The 11678-nt window shown below is 38.6% G+C and overlaps 1 protein-coding gene and 1 pseudogene across 2 annotated transcripts; both read left to right on the top strand.

Annotated features, from left to right (window-relative positions):
* The first annotated feature begins 1568 nt into the window (after positions 1 to 1568).
* On the top strand, positions 1569 to 5667 carry LOC103937259 (heat shock cognate 70 kDa protein-like). Of its 2 annotated transcripts, XM_048592073.1 has the most exons (3): positions 1569 to 2088; positions 2395 to 3438; positions 5027 to 5667. In XM_048592073.1, the coding sequence occupies exons 1-3, from the start codon at positions 1878 to 1880 to the stop codon at positions 5254 to 5256; spliced, it is 1485 nt and encodes a 494-aa protein (XP_048448030.1). In that variant the 5' UTR covers positions 1569 to 1877; the 3' UTR covers positions 5257 to 5667. The 2 variants fall into 2 exon arrangements, with proteins under 2 accessions (XP_048448030.1, XP_048448031.1); XM_048592074.1 differs by lacking the exon at positions 5027 to 5667 and having other exon boundaries at positions 2395 to 3838.
* Positions 5668 to 8065: 2398 nt separating this feature from the next.
* On the top strand, positions 8066 to 10143 carry LOC103935333 (annotated as a pseudogene).
* Positions 10144 to 11678: the final 1535 nt, after the last annotated feature.

The following is an 11678-nucleotide window of genomic DNA, read 5'->3' as shown; positions in this document are numbered from 1 at the left end:
GGGAGTGGATCCTATAAGCCTTATATGTATATTCCCATCTTTACCTAGCATGAAGCATTTTGGGAGCTCACTAGCTTTGGGTTTCATGGGAACTTTGAAGTTAAACGAGTAGCACGCGAGAGTAATACCAGGATGGGTGACCCACTGAGAAGTTCTCGTGTGAGTTCCTAGAAACAAAACCGTGAGGGCGTAGTTGGGGCCCAAAACGGAAAAAATTGTGTTATGGTGGTGGAGCGGGCCCGAGATGTGGTGGACCCCGGGTCGGGATGTGACAACGTATTTTTATATAAGTGATGGGAAATTTTATATTTTAAGTTATTAACTTTTTAACACACATATCCCATCATTTGTATAGTGGTATGTGGTGTACCACCCCGTGTATCAGTCATATTGAAAAATCTCTCCAACATCAATCCACCCTACATCCTATCAATATATGTCAAATTCACTTGTATATATGAATGCGTGTTGACAAGTATATCGATTTTATGTATTCAAAGACAACAACAAATTAACATTTTACCAAAATTTATACAACCAACATGTTTTGGGACCTAGATGACGCCAATATGAGATTCATATTCCTATCTCCACTCGGTTTGTCAAGGGACAAGTTAGTCCTTTCCTGCAGTGTGGCATTAGGACCATGCTGGACTTCAATTTGATATTATAAGGCCCTTACATGTTTTTTCCTTTTTAAAACTTCCTTTTATCACTTGCACCTTGATCAAAACTTATTTGCTCTTCATTGTAAGTGGTGGATTGCCTAATGGATATGGCTCTTTTTCAACTCACTACTTTTTAGATGCAAGCTATCTACTTCCGAAGATATTTTTTGATATAGCTTAGAGTAATGGTATTGCTTGTAATAAATAAATTAAAAAAAAAAAAAAAAAGCCTATTTGTTCTTCATTATCTTTTCCCTTTCATTTAGTGCCATGAAATTCCGAAGACATGTATATTTGGTTTGTGGTGAAATATGTACAACTAATAATTTTGTATATAAAAATTCGTTTTCTTAGTGTGGAAAGGGAGAATTGAACTTGAATCTTGGGTGCATGAGTAAAAGCTCTTACATGCCCCTTGCAAGTATTATTTATTTATTTTAAACCTGTTGATGCTGCAATTTTATTGAATTTTAGAAAGTGAGACGGCCAGTAGCTTAATTTGATTTGGGTTGTGTAATTAAAGGAGTTGCAATTTATAAGATTAACCGTAGAAATTTGTTCTTAATGTTTTCTCGTTTCGCGCTTTGGCATGGATGAACCTAATAACAAACAATTAACCAAAACTATAGGTTGTTCTTTGAGTTTTAGCGCTGAGAATGCTGAGAATGTCAGGAGAAGAAGAGAATTCTCCCAATTTTCCAAATCTGTCTTAAAAAGTAATCGAAACAGAAGAATCTCGGAGGAGTACTTTACTTAGCTAGTGAGATATGTGCTAGCTTTCTATGTGCAAGTCCTGTTCCACTTTCAATATGTGCAACTAAGTTGTAGAGTTTTCTCAGAAAAAAAAAATTAAAAAGAAGGTAAAGGTATAAAGTAGTCCTTATCATTTATGCTTTTTTTTTTTTTTTTTTGAGTAATCGTTCTCTTTTGTGCTTTGATTGTTGCATAATTTGGCATAGAACAGGCAACAGAAAATAAATTTTGGAGACTTATTGCATTCCAACGTTTTCTGCACAAAACTTTAGAAAAGCAAAAGATAAGTGATTCTTCGTTCCTAAGTTAGATCTAACTTATGAAAGACACCACTCTGAACCCTTTCTCTTCCCCACTAAACTAGCCAGACTCACTCTCCCCAGTCCCTCCCTATTACTTTCACTGAAAACAATTTTCTTCTCTGCCCTTCTTCTTTATCGTGTTCCCGTGCAGAGAATGGCAGGAAACGAAGGCCACGCTATCGGGATTGATCTGGGGACAACGTACTCGTGTGTTGCAGTGTGGGAGCACGACCGTGTGGAAATCATAGTGAATGATCAGGGTAACAGGACCACTCCATCTTGTGTTGCCTTCACTGAGACTGAGCGATTTGTTGGTGATTCAGCCATCAACCAAATCATCAGGAACCCCACCAACTCCATTTTTGGTTAGCTCCTCGTTTATCTGCTATTAATTTAACAGTAATTAATCTCGGACAGGTTCATGTAAAATGCTTATATGCTTATTTCTTATGGTCATGCTAATAATAGAATTTTTTTTTATTTTTTATAATACAATAAAAAGCAGTAAGTATGAACATTATGAAGTTGAATTATAACTATCGCTGCAGTGTATTTTGTCGTTAAGATGAGTTATTCATTAAATATTCCAATTACTCATCTTACTGACCAACATAGAAATTGTTCTTTCTTCCTAGGATTTTTTTTTTTTTAAATTAATCATTTATTTGCAGATGCAAAGAGGTTAATTGGTAGGCGATTCAGTGATGCCACTGTTCAAAGTGATTTGAAGCTCTGGCCCTTTAAAGTTACTGAAGGTCCTGGCGGCAAGCCCTTGATTGTGGTTACCCACGAGGGACAAGAGAAACATTTTGCTGCCGAAGAAATTTCAGCCATGGTTCTATCGAAAATGCGGGAGATTGCTGAGGCCTACCTCAACTCCACTGTGAAGAATGCAGTTATCACTGTCCCTGCTTACTTCAATGATTCACAGCGTCAGGCTACAAAAAATGCTGGCAACACTGCAGGCCTAAATGTGATGCGTATCATCAACGAACCAACTGCTGCAGCAATTGCTTATGGCATTGACAGGAAGGCTGGTTGGTATTGCAAGAGAAATGTGATGATATTTGACTTAGGTGGTGGTACTTTAGATGTTTCACTACTTACCATAGGTGATGGTGTGTTTGAAGTGAAGGCCACGGCTGGAGACACTCACCTTGGAGGAGAAGACTTCGATAACAAAATGGTGGACTTTTGTGTTGAGCAATTCAAGAAGAAGCATAATTTGGACGTGAGTAGAAACTCTAAAGCACTAAGGAGGTTAAGAGACGCATGCGAGAAAGCAAAGAGGAGGCTTTCATTTACTTCAGCCACTGACATTGAAATCGACAGTTTGTCTGAGAGTACTGATTTCTATACAACCATTACCCGTGCAAAATTTGAGCAACTGAATATGGATTTCTTTAACAAGTGTCTAGAGCCAGTTGAGAAGTGTTTGAAGGATTCCAATATGGAAGTAAGCAGTGTCCATGACGTTGTTCTTGCCGGTGGATCTTCTAGAATTCCCAAAGTGCAGCAACTATTGCAGGATGTGTTCAAGGGGAAGCAGTTGTGCAAGAGTATCAATCCGGATGAGGCAATTGCGTATGGTGCCGCTGTTCAAGCTGCAGTCTTGAGTGGGAATGGAAATGAGAAGCTTCAAGACTTCACTCTCTTGGATGTCATGCCTCTGTCACTTGGGGTTGAGACAGAGGAAGACTATTGTGAGACATTCATGAGAGCAGCTCCACCGGAGCAAATATTGCCCAGCACCCAGTCCAAATAACAGCCCGGCCTGCTCCATATGTGCTCCAGCCCGCAACCTTGCCTGGCACCCAGCCCGTGCCAGTCAAGAGCCTAGCCCAAAATGGACAGACCCATTCCCCGGTCTGTTTCTGGCGCGTGCACAACACGCGGGGGGGGCGGCGAGTAGCCGACAGGTTTGCAGGCGCGGGGGCCCGCGTGCAGACCCACTTGCAGCGTCCGGGTGAAGGAAACGTGGCCTCCTCAGAGCTGTTGGATTTCCAACGGCTAGTTTTTTAGGCCGTTGGATTTCCAACGGTAAAAAAAAATTTAAATTTCAATTTTAAATTGGACCGTCTGATCACAGATCAACGGTCCACGTTTATTTCACCAAAAATATATAAAAAAAAAAAAAAGGCCCAACGGTCAGAAATTTGACCGTTGGCCACGTGGCGTAATGAGTGCTGTTGGATTTGATTATTTTTCAAATCCAACGGTCCCGATTAATTACAACATTAAAATTTATTAAAAATTAATTAAAAAATGTCAAAAATTTTTAAAAAAATACAGAAAAATTTTAAAAAATTAATTTTTTTTTCTATAAATACCTAACACTCATCTTCCACCTTACACCACATTTCAATATTTTCTACACTTTCTACACTTTCTACATTTGAATATTTTGTACACTTTGAGAGAAAAAAATGACTTCGTGGAAGCTCAGTGAAGATGTTACGTTGTGTGAATGTTGGGTTCGCACTACTCATGACCCGATTACGGGTAATGAGATGGATAAGCGAGAAATGTGGAGTAAAATTACGAAATCGTTCAACGATGTACATGGAAAAGATGTACATGGAAAAGATGCCAGATCTAGTCAAGGTCTTCAAGGTCGTTGGAAAAAACTCAACGCATCCTTTACTTGTTGGAAAAACGCCCTCTCTCATGCTTCTGGTAATTTGCGTAGTGGGACAAGTTTAGCGGATGAGGTAACAATATTTTTATTTATTTATATGCATTCCACCCACATCAATATTTTAATTTATTTAATTTCTTATATGTAATTTTTATGTAATATGCATTCCAAATACTTATGTAATTTTTATATAATTTTTATGTAATATCTATTCAAAAAATAGTACGTTCGGATAATGACACGTGGCGTGACGAGATTGGTTAAAAATCTTATCGAAATCTTGCCTAAATTATTGTAAACAGGAAGCGACACGTGGGTTGTCGGGATTGGTTGAAAATCTTAGCGGAAATCTATTCAAAAAATAGTACGTTCGGATAATGACACGTGGCGTGACAAGATTGGTTAAAAATCCTATCCGAAATTAAAACTATTTTTTTTATTATTTTATAAAAAAATTATTTAATATTTTAAATGGACTGGGCGCCAGCGCATTTTGTAGGGGTGGAGATCGTTTGTGCCAGCGCATTTTTAGACTAGGTGCCAGCACATTTTTTTTTGGGGTGGAGATGCTTTGGCCTATTACTGTTCATTGAGTCTGTTACTGTTCAATTAAGTGGATAAATGGGCTGGATGCTGGCGCAAAGTGGATAGGGATGGAGTTGCTCTGACTGTTGTGATTCCAAGAAACAGCAGGATTCCCATCAAGAGGAACACAACTTTAGTTACTCGCTATGACAATCAAGTGACGATCAAGTTCCCCATTTATGAGGGTGAGAACACAACAGCAAAAATAATAATTTTCTGGGTCAGTTTGTGCTCGAGGGTATTCCACCAGCTCCAAGGGGCGCTGCGAAATTCGATGTTTGGTTCAGTATTGATGCCAACGGTATTCTAAGTGTCTCTGCTGAGGATATGTCTACAGGCCAGAGGAAAGGGATTACAATCATGAGTTACAAAGACATAAGGAACTTTGAAGGAATTGAGGCAGTGAACTAATTAAGAAGCCTAGTCCTAGAACTGAATTAAGACATATATTATAAAATCAGCTTTACGTTTTAATTTTTGGAGGAGTTGTTTATCTTTATTGGAATATAAATGTTGGACAAAGCTTCAGTAGAAAACATGGAGTTGGTACTCAGGAGAAACATACATGAACTAGTGAACTTTGGGCCCATTTGATATCTTTATGCGAATCTTTGGGCCCTTTTGATATCTTTACGGAAACTTGTTCACATTCTACATAAGAAAACATGCAATGCAAACGATTACATAACATAAAGGATCATCTACGCATCATTTTTATGGGGATCCAAAGATCAATAAATTATGTCTGTTTATCATACATCGTGCGGTTAAAAATCATTTTAAATTTACAATTTAAAATTAAATATAAATAGTACCTAACGAAAACTGACTGCACGATGTGCAATAAACATGCATGATTGATTGATCCCTTGGATCCCCACAAAGAGGATCCGGAGGGGATCCTTTTCCACATAAATACAGCTGCAAATAGTGTTATGAATTTTCACCATTTCACTGACCAAATTGGAGTTGTTCTCCCATGGGCGGACTATTGGATGGACCGAGGCTACATCATGTCTTGTCGAGAATGAATCATACATTGATGGGAAGATGGACCTTACATATGCTTGTAAAATGTTTGGTTACTTTTCATATTACCAAGTGATTTTATGGTAGAACTCAACTTTTTCCCGTCTCATGCCTGAAGGCTCACTTCCACTTCCCGAGCAAATGTCCCACCAACAAACTCCAATGTTCTCCACCACCAAACCACCCCTTTCGGAACACCATTTGACCAAAAGAAAGGGATTACAATCAACAGTGACAAAAGAACTTTAGGATTGACAAGATGAGGTAAGAAATGATAATTTGCGGCATACATTATTGTGAATGCAAATTTTCGCCGTCTTCTTTTTAGACGAAAATGCATCTACAAAATGATAATACCTAAGATTAAGGCCAAAAGCTTCACGGACCCATGATGAATGGGGGGGCTTTGGCAAAAGAATCTCCGATGCCAAAGTTAGAATTTAAAAGAAAATGTGTTTGAGAATTTTTGGGAGAGAATGAACCAAGGATTTTAGTGGAGATATGTAGCTATATATAGGGGTGTGGCCGGCCCTATTTGGAGAAATAGGGACCGGCCACTTATGGTGGTAATTGGAATGTAATTGGCAATTAATCAATTAACTTGCTAATTAATTTCAATTTGAAAAGAATAATTAGGAGTTAACTTATGGGGAGAATTTGATGAGGATTGATGATACGATTTTGAATAAATACCATTTTGATCACCTTTGATCTTGATTAAGCCGTTATTATTCGTTGCCTGCGCGTGGAAATTTGAGTATTTCTTAAGAGTAATTTTGTCCTTCTCATCTAAAAATCCACATTTCACCCTCATAATTTTCTTGATTATTTTTAGCTCTACAATTATGAAATCAATTTGATACTCTACATGTTTAGCAGCGAGTTCGGATGGTTTTGTTTAGGCCAGGTGAGCCGGAGCCTCCAACGCGCTAACCCTGGTTGTGTTGCTTTGGGCTTATCGAAAAATTAGGGGAAGCAAACAGTTTATAGGCACTCCGTTTGCTTGCTTGTCATGCATCATAACATCGTTTTGATATGCTGGTTGTTTTTGTTCTGAAAGAAATCATGTGTTGAGTTCTGTGATCTTGCTACAGCTCAGTGCGCGAGACGGGTTTAATGAAAAATTTGACATAGATAAACAACTGATGTGTTATGTTTGCTCGGTTTCATGAAATTTCTTGAGTCATTACAAGATTAGGATTCTTTTTTTTCTTTAGTACGTTGGAAGTCAGACTCCATGATGTTTGTTGCAAGACAACAGAAATGGGTATGTTACTGTTCTGTAGGATCGATGATACTACTGTGAGAAGATTTAGCAACTGCCGATAATCTAATCCAAATCTTTGTAAAACAGAATGTCAATTTTATAAATTATGTTTTATATGACTTTATTTTGTATCTACTTTTGAAAATTAAGTTTGTTCAGGCATCCAATCTGCTGTATGTGTGCATATGAATATAATTCGTTGAGCTCAATCAAGCACATTGTAAAAGCTCAAACAAATCGATGAAATAGATTAATTTTTCCGTTTGGCAATTGAATGAAGAAGATTACTTAACTAAATCCAAATCACTTTTTTTTTTAATTATCTAGTCTTATTAGATTTGGAACTTAATGAAGAAGGTTACAACTTGCTGTTGCTTCTTTAATTTTGGAACCAAAAGTGTCCAAAAGAAAAATACTATTATTCCAAAAAGTGTCCAAAAGAAAAAGAATAACTTTTTAGACCTACGTTCCTTATAAAAGTAATGTTATTCATACCATATTTTTATACCACCTTAGTTAACATCTGATGTGAACAATCACATCATTTGAAAAATTTGCAAAACCCAAGTAAAGGAATAAGAAAGACTCCTCGTATACCATAATCATCATTTAATTAACTAGTTTTTTTTTTAATTATTAGTTTATTAAATAATAAACTAAATTTAAAATCTGATTAATTCAAATGATGTGGCTGTCCATATCAAATACCACCTAAGATAGTATAAAAATATAGTAAAAAACATGGTATGAATAGCATACCTAATATTTTCAACTTTCAAGCACATATATTCTCTTCATCTTCTTACTCTGCTACCATTCAGTTCTCTTCTTAGTACTATTCTTCTTCCAGTTTCTCAGCTTAGAATGGCGGGAAAAGACGAAGCTGCAGGTCATGCAATCGGGAACGACCTGGGGACAACTTACTCGTGTGTGGCGGTCTGGCAGTATGATCATGTGGAAATCATAGTGAGCGATCAGGGCAACAGGACCACACCATCTTATGTTGCTTTCACAAATACTGAGCGATTGATTGGCGATGGTGCATTCAACCAGGTCATCAAAAACCCAACCAACACCATCTTCAGTATGTTCATCTCTTCCTGTATGTATCCATCTACATATATACCATTTTCCCATTAATTTATTTCTCAAATTAGTTTTTCTTTTTCTCTGAATATTTATAATAGTATTTGAAGTTATAAAATGTGGGGTGTTGATGATAAGTTATAATTTAGATTATGATTTTGATGATAATTAAAAAGGTGTAGTACATTTACAATAGAGTGAAAAGAATTTGGGATTGTTACGACACCGTTTGTTTATGCCTTTATTTCAATCATATGACCTATTTCTTTGTTAGTTTTGGTTGTTGGGTTGTGTTTCTAATTCTATCTCAATTTGCAGACACGAAAAGGATAATCGGTAGGAGGTTCACAGATGAATGTGTTCAAAACGATATAAAGCATTGGCCTTTTAAGGTCATTGGAGGTCCTTCTGACAAGCCAATGATTGTCGTCACATACAAGGGTGTAGAGAAACAATTTTCTGCTGAAGAAATCTCATCTATGGTTCTTGTGAAAATGCGGGATATTGCTGAGGCCTACCTTGGTTCAACTGTGAAAAATTTAGTTATCACAGTCCCTGCTTTCTTTAACGACTCACAGCGACAGGCTACGAAAAAGGCAGGTGCTACTGCTGGCCTAAATGTGATTCGCATCATTAATGAGCCGACCACTGCAGCCATTGCCTATGGGCTTGACAAGAAGGCCGGTTGATATAGCAAGAGAAATGTGATGATATTTGATTTTTTTTGTTGGGGGGGGGGGGGGGGGGGGAGGGGTTGAGCGGGGAACCTTGGATGTTTCGCTACTTACCATAGCTGACAGTGTCTTTGAAGTGAAGGCTACCGCTGGGGACACTCATCTTGGAGGTGAAGATTTGGATAACAGAATGGTCAACCCCTGTGCTGAGCAATTCAAGAGGAAGTATAAGGTGGACGTTGGTGGAAACTTAAAGGCTCTTAGGAGGTTAAAAAATGCATGTGAGAAGGCAAAGAGGAGGCTTTCATTTATGTCCGAGACTGACATTGACATTGACTGTTTGCATCAGGGTGTTGATTTTTGTTTAACTATTACCCGGTGCTAAATTTGAGCAACTCAACATGGATTTCTTCAGCAAGTGCATGGAGCCTGTGAAGAAGTGTCTGGAAGATGCTAACATGGACATAAGCAGCGTCCATAATGTTGTTCTTGCTGGTGGCTCTTCTAGAATTCCCAAGGTGCAGCAGCTTTTGCAGGAGGTTTTCAAGGGAAAGGAGCTTTGCAAGGGCATCAATCCGGATGAGGCAGTGGCCTATGGTGCTGCTGTTCAAGCTACTGTCTTGAGTGGTGGCAATCTAACCTGAAAGCTTCGGGACTTCGCACTGGTGGATGTCACCCCTCTCTCACTTGGGGTGGAGGCTTGTGAAGAACGTATCCTGGCAGTTGTGATTCCAAGAAACACTAGAATACCGGTCAAAATAATCGAAAGTTTTACTACTCGTCATGACAACCAACGGAATGTTTGGTTTCCCATTTATGAGGGTGAGAGTAGAATGGCAAGAGATAATAACTACTTGGGAGCATTTGTACTCAATGACATTCCTCCAGCTCCCAGCGGTGTTCCTAATTTTGAAGTTTGCTTTGATATTGATGAAAATGGCATCCTGCATGTCTCTGCCGAGGACACGTCCACCGGCCAAAAGAAGGGTCTCACGTTCAACTCGGACAGAAGAACTTGTGAAGGAATTGAGACATTGATTTAATAGTCAGTTGACTGATGTAAGAAACATTAATTTCTGGCATGCTATAGACCGAAATATCTTGTATTAACCATATTTCCTATCTCACTGGGTTTGCTTAAGTCCTAATCTTGACTTTTCATTCTGGAAGTTTTTATTACTCTGTCTTTAATTAGGACTGGTCTTTACTTGAATTATGGCTAAATCAGACATGAATAGAACATTGGATTCCAGGGGAAACATAATTTCTTTGACGATGTTCTCTATTTACTCCATACGCGCACTCACATTGAGCTCTGTTAATGCGTTATTTCTCATCATCATTCATCCTCCTGACTCTTACATATAAAACTGGATGAACCTTTAACAAACAATGAACCAATAAATCTCGACACTGATTGCATTCCGCTGGGGGATATCCAACTGCTAAAAATAAACATTTTTAAACCTACCTGCGTTCCGATCGGTTGTTCTTCTTTGAGTTTTCACGCTGAGAATGTCAAGAAGAAGAAGAATTCTCCCAATCTTCCAAAGCTGCCTTACGAAGTCATCTAAGCTGAAGAATTCTCGGACGAGTACTTTATTTAGCTACCGAGATCTGTGCTAGGTTTCTATGTGCAAGTCCATTTCCACTCTCAATACGTGCAACTAATTTGCCGTTTTGTTTCCTGTTCATAGCTCAGTACACAGATAAATGCTGAGTTTAATTTAAATATAAAGTTGTAAAGTTATCTCAGAAAAAATATAACAAAGAAGGTAAAGTTAAAAGGTAGTAAAGGTCAAGTTAAAAAGTAATAAACGTGGATTAATTGTAACGGTTTAAATATGATATAAAAAATTTGTATTATTTATAAATGTTTGTTAATTATAAATTCAAAATTAGGATATAAAAAATAATAATAAAATTTTTTAAAAAACGTATAAGAAAAGATTAAAATTTCTCCTTTTTTACCTTTTGTTGACCGGTATCACCATTCTCTTTTTTACCTTTGCGAAGCCACAATTTCTATCCCAATATGCGGCTTGAACAACCTGGACGCACCCGGGCCTCGCAGAACGTGGTGGGCAACGTCAACTTATCAATCGAAGGGACCTCCGATGTCTGTAACGGCGCGGCGAGACGGACAGGGGTTCAGGCGGTCGAAAGAGAATCGTGCGGAATGGGTGGAGGGGGCGACGTTGAGGCGCCCGAGGAGGAGCGAAGGCGGAATCCGGCCGGTTACGCCGTTGATGGCGAAGTCTGAAGATTGAAGGTGTGAATCCATATCGAATAGGTCGCCTGCAAAAAAAAATTCTGTGTTTTTTTTCTTTCCATTTATTTTTTTTCCTTGGGGGAGAGGAGTAGAGCGGAGAACTACTCGTGTGAGGGAGTGGGTTGTGGTTTTGGTGGTGAAGGGAGGGCGGACGGCCGGAGGGCTGAAGGAGGGTGACGATGAATCGAACTGGAGAACTCATTGCCGCCCCTTTTATTCTGGGTTTTTTCTCTTTCAAAATTTATTTTCTTCTCAGGAGAGAGTAGGAGAGTAGATAACCACCCGTGTGGGGGAGTGGGTTGTGGTTTTGGTGGTGAAGGGAGGGGGGGGACAGACGGAGGGCCGAAGGAGGTAGGGGATGAATTGCATAAATTGCTCAACAAAGCAGATGAAGTTCTGCGATT

Source organism: the organism of the source record quoted next, unplaced genomic scaffold (assembly GCF_019419815.1).
Source record: "Pyrus x bretschneideri cultivar Hongxiangsu unplaced genomic scaffold, Pyrus_bretschneideri_v1 Contig367, whole genome shotgun sequence".
NCBI lineage: Eukaryota > Viridiplantae > Streptophyta > Magnoliopsida > Rosales > Rosaceae > Pyrus > Pyrus x bretschneideri.
The sequence above is the reverse complement of the archived record's forward strand: the minus strand, read 5'-3'. Positions and strand labels throughout refer to the sequence as shown.

What these genes read in the sequence shown, in the direction of transcription:
- LOC103937259 (XM_048592073.1), top strand. Translation starts at nt 1,878, where the DNA reads ATGGCAGGAAACGAAGGCCACGCTATCGGGATTGATCTGGGGACAACG. An exon ending in CCCCACCAACTCCATTTTTG is followed by an intron (nt 2,089 to 2,394) that starts GTTAGCTCCTCG and finishes ATTTATTTGCAG; the next exon opens with ATGCAAAGAGGTTAATTGGT. An exon ending in AGACTATTGTGAGACATTCA is followed by an intron (nt 3,439 to 5,026) that starts TGAGAGCAGCTC and finishes ATGGAGTTGCTC; the next exon opens with TGACTGTTGTGATTCCAAGA.